The sequence below is a fragment of the Coturnix japonica genome, chromosome 2 (genome assembly GCF_054131305.1).
Source record: "Coturnix japonica strain WE chromosome 2, WE-NBRP24, whole genome shotgun sequence".
NCBI lineage: Eukaryota > Metazoa > Chordata > Aves > Galliformes > Phasianidae > Coturnix > Coturnix japonica.
In genome coordinates, this window is record NC_140664.1 from 6469143 (window position 1) to 6484365 (window position 15223).

The following is a 15223-nucleotide window of genomic DNA, read 5'->3' on the forward strand; positions in this document are numbered from 1 at the left end:
TTACCGAGAGGAACATAATAAGTATATTGAGCTGAAGATAAACTATCAGGAAAGTTTTGCAAATAATAAAATGTATTGCTCTTTTTTATAGACCCCCTAAGGGAAGTAATGAAACACCATATTGGAGGCTTAAAGTTGCAATGGATAAATGACAATAAAACTGTATTGAAACAACAATATCTGTTGGTCTGAGAAATAATTGATAGATGTAATTGACTTCTGCTGTTCTTTGCTCCTGTGATCAGCAGCTCACGTTGATTTCTCTGGGATCGGTTTCTCACTGAGATGGTCCTTCTTTTTCAGGAGTCATCAAGCCTTACTGGTTGCTGAATTCCTATGTGCAGCTAATATGCTCCCTTGAAACATAATGATTGCCTTCACCTTGGAATCAGAGTTGTTACAGGCGAGAGGGATTTTTAAGGTTATCTAGTTCAGCTCCCCTGCAATGAACAATGACATCAGGTTCCTCAGAGACCCAGCCAGCTCTTACAAACGCCCCATATATATGCTCAGTAAACTTTATTTTCCTAAGGCTATGCTCCTGCACTGAGATGGGTGGAGTTTGGGCATTTTGGCTTGTGAATTGGATCAGTTCCCCAGTACCTGTCTCTGCACTCACTTGTTTTGAGAAAACAAGAGAACATGTGATTAATGTAACCAGCCTCCCCTTTCCACTCTGCAGCATATGTGAACCTCTGGGAGTTATAAGGGTAGATGTTTGATGTCTGGGAAATGGGATTTGGATGGCAGATAGGTTGCACAGCAGTGGACAACTCTCCTCTTTTCTCTGGACTAAATCACTTTGCACTACCTAAAAGGATTTTTAGTTTTGATTAAAGAATTGCCTGTGTCAATACAGAGAAGCTTGCAACAGTACAAGGCAATTTAAATCAAAAAGTAAGCATGCTCAGGCAACTAAAGAAGTTATCCTTAAGCTGGAACAGTATAAGAGGCTTTATGAGTGCATCTAATTTCTTAAAATTAACTTCAGGTGGTTCATCAGATTTTATTGCAACAGTCTAGATATTCTTTTAGACATTTTCAAGAGAGTCATAGAGATCTGGAGCCTTCAGAATTCTTAAAAATGACCCTTTAGCTTTAGTTTAAAACTTCTTTAACATCTGGATTCTCATTTACATGAATTCTCTTTGCAAGTAGTGTGGTGGTCTCTGCAAGAGAAACAATTACGTGTATTCATTTTGACGGGCTACTCTACTCTTGCTGCTATGAAATATCAGTGTGTTCAAGGAAGAAAAACAATAATTTGAATGAAGAGTAGTTTAAAAACATGCCAATTAGGGATGTGTTACTGTGCCTGTGAAATGTAGTTGTCACGGGTTAGTTAGATTTACCTATGCCCGTGACAGGGGAAGCCACCCCACGCCCCCCCCCCCGGGGCCTGGAAAGGAGGGGGAAAAAGAGGAGTGGGATAAAACAGCGACAATCTAAGGAGGAAAAACTTATTTTACTAAATATGATATCGAAATACAAGATAACACAATATAATATAATTAAGGCTAACAAATCGAACGAAACAGAGAGAGAGAGTCTCCGAAAACCGAGAGGCCTACTGTGAACTCTAGGCGACACGGCTGGAACGCTTCCCACTCTCCGAGCAGTTCGAGAGAAGAAGGAGGGCACTCCAGCCTGGGAACGAGATTATATAGAGTCCTGGTCCCGTGACTTATTGTTACTCCTGTTGTTCTCTGGGATATGTAGTCTTCTTCTGTGGACTGCACATTCAACAGAAGTATCCATACTTGACATGATGTTATGATGTGGAATACTGATAGCAAAATTACAAAATTACAAAACCATGACATTCCACCCCTTATTCTACATTATTACATCATGGTTAATATATACATATATATACATATATATACACGTATGTAAAATTGTGATAGCTAAATAGTAGAATTGCATGTAACATAACTAAATGTACAACTATAATAACTAAAATACACTACACATGCAAACATATATATATATATATAGATACATAAAATTATTGACTGCACTCCCCCAGCATCAAATTCCCTTGTGGCACACATTGAACATCCCCATCCTTCTGCATTACCCACCAAGTGCACCCAGGTCCCTGGGCGAAGACAGTTCCACGGATAGGTTTGCCCTTTCCAGAAGCTGGAAGGACCCAAACAGCTTTTCCCAACATGTTCTTTACATGTATAACAGGGACCTTATCTCCTTCTACAGTGTGTAGGGGGCTAGATTGACTAGGACCATCACGATTGACAGATCCTCTAGTATTGACCAACCAAGTGGCTTCTGCCAGATTCTTCTCCCAGTGCTTAAATGTTCCACCACCCATTGCTTTCAACATAGTTTTCAACAACCCATTATATCGTTCAATTTTACCAGAAGCTGGTGCATGGTAGGGAATATGATAAATCCACTCAATGCCATGATCTTTGGCCCAAGTATTTATAAGAGAATTTTTGAAATGTGTCCCATTATCAGATTCAATTCTTTCTGGGGTGCCATGTCGCCACAGGACTTGTTTCTCAAGACCTAATATGGTGTTTCGAGCAGTCGCATGGGGTACTGCGTATGTTTCAAGCCACCCAGTGGTTGCCTCTACCATAGTGAGTACATAACACTTACCACTGCGAGATCGTGGCAAGGTGATATAATCAACCTGCCACGCCTCCCCATATTTATACTTTTGCCATCGCCCTTCCTCCCAGAGAGGTTTCATCCTTCTGGCTTGTTTAATTATGGCACATGTTTCACAATCATGAATAATCTGCGCAATAGCGTCCATGGTTAAGTCCACCCCTCGGTCTCTGGCCCACTTATATGTTGCGTCTCTTCCTTGATGGCCTGAGGTCTCATGAGCCCATCGAGCTAGAAATAATTCACCCTTATTCTGCCAATCCAAGTCGATTTGAGCCACCTCAATTCTAGCAGCTTTATCTACCTGATGGTTGTTTTGTTGTTCTTCAGTAGCCCGACTTTTGGGCACATGTGCATCCACATGACGCACCTTTACAACCATATTCTTTGTTCGGGCAGCAATGTCCTTCCATAGTTCAGCGGCCCAAACAGATTTTCCCCTCCGTTGCCAGTTATTTTGTTCCCACCGCTGTAACCACCCCCATAAGGCATTTGCCACCATCCATGAGTCAGTATAAAGATACAGCATTGGCCACCTCTCCCGTTCAGCAACATCTAAGGCCAGCTGGACAGCTTTTACCTCTGCAAACTGACTTGATTCTCCCTTACCTTCAGTGGCCTCTGCAACCTGTCGTGTGGGGCTCCACACAGCAGCTTTCCATTTGCGATGCTTCCCTACAATGCGACATGATCCGTCAGTGAATAGGGCATATTTCTTTTCATTTTCTGGTAATTCGTTGTATGGTGGGGCCTCTTTAGCACGTGATACCTCTTCTGCTGGTGATGTTCCAAACTTTTTATCTTCAGGCCAGTCCATGATTACCTCTAGGATTCCTGGACGATTGAGGTTTCCCATTCGCGCTCGCTGTGTAATCAGCGTAATCCACTTGCTCCAGGTGACATCGGTAGCATGATGGGTGGAGGGAACCTGTCCTTTGAACATCCAGTTCAGCACTGGCAGTCGAGGTGCCAAAAGGAGCTGTGTTTCAGTCCCGACTACTTCGGAAGCAGCCCGAACCCCCTCATACGCGGCTAAGATCTCCTTCTCAGTTGGAGTGTAGCACTCTTCAGACCCCTTATATGATCGACTCCAGAATCCCAGGGGTCGGCCTCGGGTCTCTCCTGAGGCTCTTTGCCACAAACTCCAAGTGGGGCCTTTCTCTCCAGCAGCAGTATAGAGGATGTTCTTTACATCCTGTCCAGTCCGTACTGGCCCCAGGGCTACAGCACGGGCTATCTCTTGTTTAATCTGTTCAAAAGCCTGCTGCTGCTCAGGGCCCCATGCAAAATCATTCTTCTTCCGCGTTACCTGATAAAGGGGGCTTACAATGAGGCTGTAGTTTGGAATGTGCATCCTCCAAAAGCCCACTGCACCCAGGAAAGATTGTGTCTCTTTCTTGCTAGTTGGTGGAGACATGGCAGTGATTTTGTCGATCACATCTGCTGGGATGTGACGACGTCCATCCTGCCACTTTATACCTAAGAACTGAATTTCCTGGGCAGGTCCTTTTACTTTGCTTCTCTTAATAGCAAAGCCAGCTTGTAGAAGAATCCGGATTATCTGCTCTCCTTTTGTGAAAACTTCTTCTGCTGTATCGCCCCACACAACAATGTCATCAATGTACTGCAGGTGTTCAGGAGCACCACCCTGTTCCAGTACAGTTTGGACCAACCCATGGCAAATGGTTGGGCTGTGTTTCCACCCCTGGGGCAAACGGTTCCAAGTATACTGAATGCCCCTCCAGGTGAAGGCAAACTGTGGCTTGCATTCTGCGGCCAAAGGAATAGAAAAGAAGGCATTGGCAATGTCAATGGTGGCATACCATTTGGCTGCTTTTGACTCCAGCTCGTACTGGAGTTCCAACATGTCCGGCACAGCAGCACTCAATGGGGGTGTGACCTCATTCAGGCCACGGTAGTCTACTGTCAGCCTCCATTCTCCACTGGCTTTACGCACTGGCCATATGGGACTGTTAAAAGGTGAGTGAGTTTTACTGATCACTCCCTGATTCTCCAACTGGCGAATCAAATCATGAATGGGGAGCAAGGAATCCCTGTTGGTGCGATACTGCCGTCTGTGCACTGTCTTTGTAGCAATCGGCACCTGCTGCTCTTTTACTCGTAGCAGCCCCACAACAGACGGGTCCTCTGACAGGCCAGGCAAAACAGACAGCTGCTTAATGTTGTCCATGTCTACAGCAGCTATCCCAAAGGCCCATCGATACCCCTTAGGATCCTTGAAATGCCCCCTTCTGAGGTAATCAATACCCAGTATACATGGAGCCCCTGGGCCAGTCACAATAGGATGTTTTTGCCAGTCTTTGCCAGTGAGGCTTATTTCAGCCTCCAGCACAGTCAATTCTTGAGAGCCCCCAGTCACTCCAGAAATATGGATTGATTCTGTCCCTTCATGACTGGAGGGCATTAGGGTACACTGTGCACCGGTATCCACCAGCGCCTTATATTCCTGTGGTTCTGATGTGCCAGGCCATCGAATCCACACAGTCCAATAAACTCTATTATCCCTTTCCCTCCCCTGACTGAGGGCAGGGCCCCTCTATTGGTTACCTGTGATGACTGGAGCAACTCCACTGGTGGTTGGTATGTCTAGTAGTTCTTTCACCCGTGCTCGTAGTGCAGAAGTGGGCTGATCATGCCACTTCCTCATGTCTTCTCCACGGTCACGTAGGTAGCGCCACATGGAAACACGCGGTGCAATCGTACTGTTGTTCTTTGCTCGAGCTGGGAAGCGTGTGCGTTTAACAGCTGAGACTTTTGATGATGCAGGTGGGGAGTAGGACTGGACTAGTTTGATCAGATCCTTCATTAGACCTGGAGGCCCGTACGAGGATTGACCTTCATCAGTTGTTTCTGATACTATTACGGGATCATTACAATTAGTTGATGGAAACAATTTCTTGCACATTTCATCTACTCGGTTTTCTAGCCGTGAGATGGCAGAAACTGCGGCATGCAGCTGGGGGAGCTGCTGATCGGTGGTTTGAAGCATTATAATCAGCTCAACAACTCGGGGCCATCTGTCCACGAATCCTTTAGATCCTGATACCAATGACTGTGCAATTCTCTCTGGTGCTGTACTTGTGATTTTCTGCCACATGTCAGGATCGGCCCTCACTCTCTCAGGGTCAAGTTCGCTTGGATCAGGGCTGTACAACATTTTCGCCATGGCCAATTCCCTCAGGCGCTGAATGCCTTTTTGGACGGTATTCCAACTATCAAATTTAGGCTTCAAAGCATCCTTATAGGGGTACCTTTCTCTCACGGCTTCTAACAGCCGCAACCAGAGAGTGGCAGCTCCATCCGAACATCTGCTAATCCCTCTGTCGATACCTGCATCTTGGGCAATGCTTCCTAGTTGGCGAGCTTCATTACCATCTAGAGACAAGCTGTTGGCCCCGTTGTCCCAGCAGCGAAGCAACCAGGCAAGGATACCTTCATCTTGACGCCGTGTGAACTCCTTTCTTGAGCCTTGGATTTCAGTCAGCTTCAGAGGTCGACAGTAGGTGATTTCCTCCTCCTCATCAGTCTCTTCTTCATGCCTCTTGGTTTTTGCCTTTGCTTTTTTCGGTACTGCTCCATGCCCGGCACCTGGGTCTTCTGCTGGCCCCCCCTGTGCTTCTCCTTCTTTTCGTTCTAGACGCATGGACACCCGTTTCCATTTCTTGCCTTCCACAGGGGCAACTGATATTGCTACTGATGCCTCCTGTGACTGATTAGAATTAACTTGGGCTTGAATCTCAGATCGGAAACTCTCTCTCTCCAGAATAGTATGATACAAAGCACGGTATGCATAAGCCAAACCCCACATAAGGTTTACCTCCTTAGATCTCTGACCCAAATACTCACTTAATTTCTTAGGGTCCCTTAGGTGTTCAAGAGTGAAATCCCATGACACTGCGGGTCCCCATGCTTCTAAGACTTTTCCTAAACCTTTCCATATTCCCTGCCAGTCATCATTCTCTGGTTCTGGAGGAGACTTCCGCATAGAACGAATGCATAGGAACATATATGCATGCATTGATAGTGATAACATGAATGCAAGTATGAACCCTATCTCAGTTATTGAAAAGCGTGTGGAAATCTGAGAGTACAACCTAAATAAAAAGGGTTTATTTAGCCTGTACAATGAATTAAACATGGTGGTGTTTGTAAAATTGCCTGTTCCATCTGGGATGCAAGTATTTGTAAAATTGCCTGTTCCATCTGGGATGCAAGTGTTAGTAAGATTCACAATTCCATCTGGGGTGTAGATGCCAAAATTCTGACCATACCACATCTCATAAAAGTACCAGGCAGGTGTCTCCATCAGTATCCACCTTACTAGGCTATATATCTGCACAATTCCACAACACCAAATTATGGTGTTAATAGTTGACCAATACTTTAAGAAGATCATAATTGCTTTCAATCCCTTAAACAGAGCAACTGGGATGAAGAGTGGATTCATAGCTGGCAGGCTCTGTAAAAGTCAGAGCTAGCTAGCTTTGCTCTAAGGGAGAAAGAAATCCCTTTGTTTTCTACACAAAAGTTAGATAGCAGTGCTGAGAATGTACAGCAGCCCTTAATGTTGACAATTTGTCTGGTATTTCAAGGTCACGTTCTCCGTGAGCAGCTACGGAAAGATAACACTCCCAACACTCCCGTAACGAAGCTCTTTAAGAGCAAAGAGAGAGTTGTTCTAAAAGCTAAAAAGCTCTATGCCCGCATTCTCCACCAAAGAATCTGTCACGGGTTAGTTAGATTTACCTATGCCCGTGACAGGGGAAGCCACCCCACGCCCCCCCCCCCGGGGCCTGGAAAGGAGGGGGAAAAAGGGGAGTGGGATAAAACAGCGACAATCTAAGGAGGAAAAACTTATTTTACTAAATATGATATCGAAATACAAGATAACACAATATAATATAATTAAGGCTAACAAATCGAACGAAACAGAGAGAGAGAGTCTCCGAAAACCGAGAGGCCTACTGTGAACTCTAGGCGACACGGCTGGAACGCTTCCCACTCTCCGAGCAGTTCGAGAGAAGAAGGAGGGCACTCCAGCCTGGGAACGAGATTATATAGAGTCCTGGTCCCGTGACTTATTGTTACTCCTGTTGTTCTCTGGGATATGTAGTCTTCTTCTGTGGACTGCACATTCAACAGAAGTATCCATACTTGACATGATGTTATGATGTGGAATACTGATAGCAAAATTACAAAATTACAAAACCATGACAGTAGTCCAATTATGAAAGCAGAGAGCAGTACTCTCAATTAAGGACTTAAACAGAAGCAAAGGACAGATGAACAGCTTGGTTCAGCAGAACTTTGAAACTATTGGTTCATGCAGGGCTGACAGTTTTCCTCATCAGCACAGACATGACCGCTCCTTGAAGTTGTTAGAGGATTCAGGCACTACATTATGTTTCTTGCACAAACACAGCCGGAATTTAGCATGCCTGCTGCTAGATGAGGAAGGTCAGTCTATTAGTCTGTTGAAACAGAGTGCCAGCTGTCAAAGTGCTGAGCTGACTGCTTAGCGAGGGAGATGCAAAGTGAGGCAGTTTATCTAAATGAATCTGTTCATGAGCAAGCAAAGATTCTCACAGTTTGGAGAAACTTTGTTTAGCTACTCTGAGTTGCATATACTTCATTTGTTCCTAAATTGTCTCAGAATCACTGGTGGATGCTTTTTTAATGTAATAAGAATAGTAGCAGGTGAATTGTCCCATTGGTGAAAGATAAAAACACTTAGTTTGACTCTCTAATCTCTAGTGGGAACAATACAATAATTTTAGTAAGGAAGATACCTAAATTAATTAAGTAACCTGTGACACTAAGATAGAAAGCTATCCTGTATTATGGAAAGGCGATGCCCTGTAGTCAAAGCTGAAGCTCATCTTTTTAATAAGAACATGCTTTTGTCTCCCGCTGTTCTTTTCCTAAAAGGCCTTCTAATTCAGGTGTTTTTGGTTTGGTTTATTTTTTTTTAATGAGTAGAGTGTTCAAGAAGAAAGCGGCTGTCAGTAGGAGGTAAGATGTTTTTGATTTGGTGATTTGATGGAAGGTAGTTGTGTATTTTTATGCACTCTTTCGGGTTACACACAGAATGCAACATAATTGCGCTTTTACAAAAACGTATTGGTCATGCGTGCAGCCCCAGCTCCTTACCAGCAGACAGCTTCTGGATAATGCTTGTTCCTCCCAGAAGGAGGAAGGGGGCTTCAGTATGGATTAGTGAGTGGATTTTAAAGTTAGGTACCAGAACTTGGCCTTACATAGAGAGGAGGGTTTCGTGTTGTGCATGTATCACTTGAGTGTTCATGCAAATGTTGAACACTAGTTCAAGATGTATGACAGATAAAACAGTTGAATTTTCTCTCTTACCTGCTTTTGGACAGATCTCTATGCCAGGTTTTCTATGTTACAGGAGTCTGCACAGCACTAAATGCCTTCCTAGCACCTATGTGTAAGCTGATTCTACTCCTGTTAATAGATTTTTCTCAGTTCAGAGGTGGAAGCTGAGATGCAAGACTTTGCTTGAAGTATTTATCAGCTTTGTCTTTATTATGTAACAATCGCTTCTTATTAAAATTTCTGGAGTTTGTTTTGCAGGCAGGGAGTTATAGTCAGCTATAATAGTTGTAATATCTGTTCTAGAACTTTTCTTCATTGACCCTTGATCAAACTGAATCAATTAGCAAACTGCTCTGCCTAATAGAGGCATAATTAGGAAAGAAAGCAGCAAGTGATATTTGTTAGCTTGTTAAAGTTGTAACAGTAGTTTTCATTAGTGTTGAACCAACAAACTCAACTGACTCAACTCTGTCGCTCAACTGACTTGGCTCTGTCCTTCTCTTTGCTTGGAAACACTTTCCTACTGTTGTTTCACTGTGCTGACCTAAGCAAAATGGGGAATTTTCTGTTGTTATAATCACATCTTGTTCTTCAGTCAGTAACTGTGGATTTTTGTTAGCTACACATGCAGAATGTCTTTTGTTCACAGACATAGCAAATCAGTCTTTAATTTTCACTAAATTACTGCCCACTGAGTGTGACAGTGTAATCAACTCAATCAACTTCTCTATTTGTCGTTTAAACTATATGTAAAGTAGCCTCAGCAAAATACAGTTCAAGAGGCAGCTTACATGCTGATGTGTTCTTTCCCACTATGGAGGAGATAAGAAGTTTGCGATCCATTCCTGCTGTGAAATTTGTAAATATCTATTGTTGGCAGTAAAGTACGGGAGGCTGTTCCATGAAGGAAAAATACACTGTTAGTAAGCTGCCACACACCCTTCATCCCACTGCATGAACCGTGTCTGCCAGAATGGGGTTATATCTTAATATTCACGTATCCCTTTGAAGAATTGCAGTGAAATGTTGCTGTTAGAATTACTCAGTTTCAGTATCAGTCAATAAATTACATACAATTGTTCCAAGGAAGTAAATGTGGACATAATGAGACTCTGTGCTTATAAAGCAGTAATAATTTCCAGAACCATTGAAATCTACAGTGAAAAATTGTTGAGGGTAGCGATATATAGATGTATTTTTCTAATGCATTCTAAATGAACTCCCACATACTTTTTTTTTTCTTCTAGTTTTGCATTTAGTTAAAGGAATTGCAAATTATCCAAGAGCAAGGAATGCTGCCTTAGTTTGTGCTTGTTCCCACTCCTTTCTTATATTTTTATTTTTATAAAGAATTGCCTATTGTCTCCAGCTCCTTGTTTCCCATGGTTTTGGAACCAGAAACTCAGCTGAGTATGAACGGATATCAAAATATTACTGAAATTAAAACACAGCCATTTCCATGTAGCATGTCATGGCACTGCTTTTGCTATTTACATGTTATAAACAACTCAGCACACTACAGCTTGTGCTGTTATTGCTTTATTTTTATATATTGTTTCTTTATCTCAGTAAGCAGTTACAGCCATTTATGAATAGACACGGAATACTCTGGAGGTTGTGTCAGCTGCTTTAGATTCAGGAAAAAAAAAACCACCTTCTGAAATTCATTGAGTTCATTTATAATTTTCTTTCTTCAGTCGATGTTGAGCTTTCCTTACTCATTACCTCTGGAATATTTGCATAATGCCCTAATTTGCCATGAGAGTTTCTCTAGCCTGAATTTCCAACCACGTCATCTAATACAAAGAATGTTTGAGTATAAACTTGAAGCACTCTTTTTTAAAATTCTACTTCTTCATTTATAAGCACTTCCAGAAACAAATTTCAGTAAGGAATTCCTGATTTGTTTTAAGGAGAAAGAGCTTCAAGAAAGAACTGAGCTGATTATTTATGTGTTATTTCAGATGAGTGTTTTGTAGACATTGCAGCTTTCTAGGTAGCAGGTCCAAAAATTATCCAGTTTAAGAATACAAAGATGTTCTGAACAGTAGAAGATAGGGCATCATTTAAAAGAGCAAGCCTTCAAAAGGCAAAGTTACAACTCAGGAGTCAGACTGAACCAAATAAACTGTTTTGTACCTCAGTGTTCAACACTGAGAAAGAAAAGTATGTTTCTGTCTGGTGATTCATTGTAATGGTCAGTGGAAAAACCCTAATCCAAAGAGATTGCTGGAACATTTTCCATGAGATATGATGGGTAGTGAATCAAGTACAAGCATAAATAATCCTGAAGTCACCGGGACATGACTTCAAGGAGAAAAATAATCTCTTCTTTAATGATTAAATCATTAGAGATTGTTCCAGGTTTGTAGAATTTGCACAAAAATCCACAATAATATTAAGATAATTCAGGAACAAAAGTGTTTCTGGGAGTCTAATTTTTGTTATTAGTTGTTTGGGTTTTTTTTTTCTACTTTCTTTATTTCTATAAGTGTCACACTGTTTTTATTAATGAAAGGAGAAAAAAATCCCATTGGGGATTCATGCAGCAAACCTTATTTAAATAATACAAAGTATTTTCTATAGCAGTGTTCATTTTTTCTAACTTTTCTGTAGCATTCATAACTATTACCTGTAATTTTTTTGCATGAAGTTATATATGTATTTTCTTTGATGTTTGCTCTTTAGGTAATGATTCTGACGTTGACCTTGACAGGAAGGAAGATGAGCGAGAAAAAACTCCAAAGAGGCCCAGAGTACAGAAAACAGAGAAACCTCCATCAACTAAGGAGACTGAACAGGTTCCAGGAGCTAAAAATCCTATAATAAGTGTGGTTTTGACAGCCCATGAAGCTATTCCAGGTATTCAGAATCACCAGTTAGTTAATCAAAGTTGTTTCTGTTCATGTTGACACTGTAAAAAAGAGTAATTGGTCTAAGACTGAAATGCTTAGGGTATATGTTGTCTGAATCATCAAATATTCAGTTATTTGGTCATTTTGACATTTTGGTACATCATTTTGATCTCTGTGTCTGGCAGATGGATCATTTTAGAGCTATTGTTACACTTCTTTCTAGGTGACAGAAATTCTGGGAAAGAACTTCGTGGACCTGAACATATTTATCTGCAATAAATGAGTTGAGTTTATGAGGGGTTTTAAAGGAGAAAGGGAAAATAGCATTGAACAAGGAAAAAAAAAAAAAAAGTATTTTTCTCTGGTCATATCTTTATTTCAGCTCTTGACTCTTGATAATATTTATGATAAATATAAATTTGATTATGAAAACACAAACAGCTTAGTGTATATAGAACTTAATACTTATGTTTCTAAATAGATTGATAGAAAAACGATAAATAAATTTCAAAATCAAATAGAGTTTTTGTTCAGTAGTTAAAGATTCTTCATTTTGTGTAGAGCCTTTGCTTTGAAGGATTTTGAAATAATTTCAAACTTAAACTTGTATTTGCCTGTTGATATAAGCCTGGTAGTTACTTGAATGACAAAATGCCTCTAGTAGTTCTGTGCAATTTTTTTTGTGCATCAGCTTTGTAGCTGTTTGTTCTCTTCACTGTTGCTAACAGTTCTGAATAGTTGTTTTGCTTACAGATCTCAGAACAATTACAATGTGTTTATTCATTTTAATCTTGTGGGTTGGAAAATATCTGGATTTTCAGTAACCAAAGTCCTGATCCTTTTTCTGGATGTGACCTTGAACTCTCCTATCTGTTGCTGAACACTCCTTTTCCCCAGTGTCTCTGCCAGCTATTTTACATCTTTCCCACTGCATTCAGCTTTTCCTTCCATCCTGGCCCCATTCCTCTCACTGCAACATGGAAGGCTCCCTTTTATGTCTTCTGTTGCTTTGTCCAAAGATGAACGTGTGGTGGTTGGTTAAGGGACTTACGTAGGTGTCGGTTACTGGATTTATACACGAACAATTGCCAAAGAGCTGTAATTTGGGTCTTCTCTATCCAGGTGCTAAATTTTATGAGCATTGTAACAATTTTTATCTTTGAGAACTTTGTGTTTCTGTTAGTGAGTGAACAATTTTTTCAAGATTTTCAAGAGAAAAGACACAACAGATCGTGCTATCAAGATGCTATCCCCGTTTTCTTAGGTAGCCTACTGAGGTAAATACAGACAATAAAAATAATATACAAAGCATGTGAAGACAGAAAGGAAATGAATATTTAGGGATGTTTGTTGCCTTAATTACATCCCGGTAATTTATTATTCAAACATGAAATTTCTGTTTTCTTCTTTTTATGATTTTTAAATTACTTGGAATAATAAAAATAACTTTAACTTGGGAGCAGTTTGGGCACAGTAGGTTTCATTCAAAAGCCTGAAATGGGTTGAAGAGAATGACAGTCAAATGTGGATTTGCAGCTGTTCTTGAATATCTTTTCATTTATTTGATTGACAGTTAGTAATCTTACTAATTTGGAAGGTCCCAGGTAGAACATATACAATAAAAAAGTAATTGCTATTACAGCAGTTATGAATTGTCATACAGAATTTACAAATACTGAAAACTTAGATGATATTTTTAGCATTTTAAAATTCTGGTAATGTTTGTGGTCAGTGGTTCTATGTCCAGGTGGAGGCCCATAATGAGCAATGTCCCCCAGGGGATCCATCTTGGGAGCAGTACTCTATAACATCTATTTAAAATGATGGGGTTTAGTGCACCCTCAGCATGTTTGCTGATGACACCAAGCTGACTGGAAAGGGTCCAGAGGATGGCCATGAAGATGATCAGAGGACTGGAGTGCCTCTCCTATAAGACAAGCTGAAGAAGCTGGGATTGTTCAGCCTGGAAAAGAGAAGGCTGCGAGGAGACCTCATTGCGGGCTCCCAATATTTAAGGAGATTTTACAAACAAGAGGGAAATCAGCTTTTTACCTGGGTTAATCATTTCTCTCTAGATGGAACAAGAAGGATTTTAACTTCATTCTGTTATTAAAGTAGCAATTCCTATCATTCTTTAAATGTTTTTGCTTTTTATTCATGTATTATATTTTAGAAATGCTTGTATTCTTGCTGCTGTGTTAAATGTGCTGACTGTATCTTTGTAGGCTCCCATGTCTTTGTGAGATTGTTTTGGTTCATACTATAAACTTCTCTGTCACAGAAGTGTACTGCTTTTTAAACATTTTTACTTGGCTTCTATTTAGGTGCATTAAAGTGAGATTAAATACTAACATACTATCCAGGAAAAAGGAAATAAAGTGAAATGTAGTGAATTTCAGTTTTATATGAAGTTGTTAAGTTCTTTTTTTAATTCAAAGATATTTTCACGTACAACCTTGCTTGCTTCTCTGTCATCTGTATATCATAGAACAGTCTCTCTTTACAGGTCCAGCTATATTTTTTTCCTAGGTGCTGTGATTGTCATCTGTTACTACATATTTAATACATTGTTTTCTCTTCGCTACTCAGTATTACGGTCCCTTGCTTACTGTTTGTTTTTCAGTATCAGCCCTGGAATCAGTTTTTGTTATCTTCAGATATTTTTCTGAAGTACTTTTTAGTTGAATATAAGGATTTCACAAATATATGTGTATTTATATATATATATTCACAAATATATGTGTATACATATATACATATATATATACACACACACACACACATATATACATTTTACCACTTATAAACTTAGCAATATTCTCATTTAACACATGGGTGGATGAATTATAGTTGGACTAGGAAATTAAAGTGAGGGGATCAATCAATAATGAATACTTTGTTTGAGGTTTCTCTTTGCACTGTAAATTAATATTTACGTGATTATCTTCAGTGCTAAATGTGGATGCTTGACATGGAATATTTTCCATCCAATTGTTTAGGGAGGGAAAAAGAAATAAAAGAAAAAGAAGACTTAGTGAAACAATCTCAATCACATCTCAAAATGTGTTTATTTTTGCCTCCTTTAGTGAAAGCTCTGTGGGATAGTATCTGATCTTTTTTGCATTAAGTGAAGCCCTTTTACTTCTGCTTTTAATGGAGACTTATAAGTGCACATGTCATGTGTCCTTTTGTTCCGAGTGGATGGCAGTAGGTCCCAAAACACAAGCAATGAAAATTTGTTCAAGGAAATCATGCCCAGACTTTCAAATATAGACAGAACAGTGTCTTTTTCCCCAGCCTCATTTGTGGAACTGACTCAGCAGCTCAGTTGAAGTTTTCAGTAGTATTATGAGACAGAAACTGAAAAATTAAAA

At 40.4% G+C, this 15223-nt stretch overlaps 1 protein-coding gene across 11 annotated transcripts in view; it reads left to right on the forward strand.

Moving 5' to 3' along the window:
* The window catches only part of ZFAT (zinc finger and AT-hook domain containing), an 80896-nt gene that overhangs the window by 21811 nt on the left and 43862 nt on the right, over positions 1-15223 (forward strand). For all 11 annotated transcript variants that reach the window (XR_014942394.1, XR_014942393.1, XR_014942396.1 and 8 more), the window contains one exon: positions 11683-11856. Coding sequence is in view for 6 of the 11 variants with exons in the window: in XM_015856355.3 (XP_015711841.1) it covers positions 11683-11856 (174 nt within the window). In the remaining 5 variants the exon portion in view is untranslated. The remainder of the gene's footprint in view (positions 1-11682; positions 11857-15223) is intronic.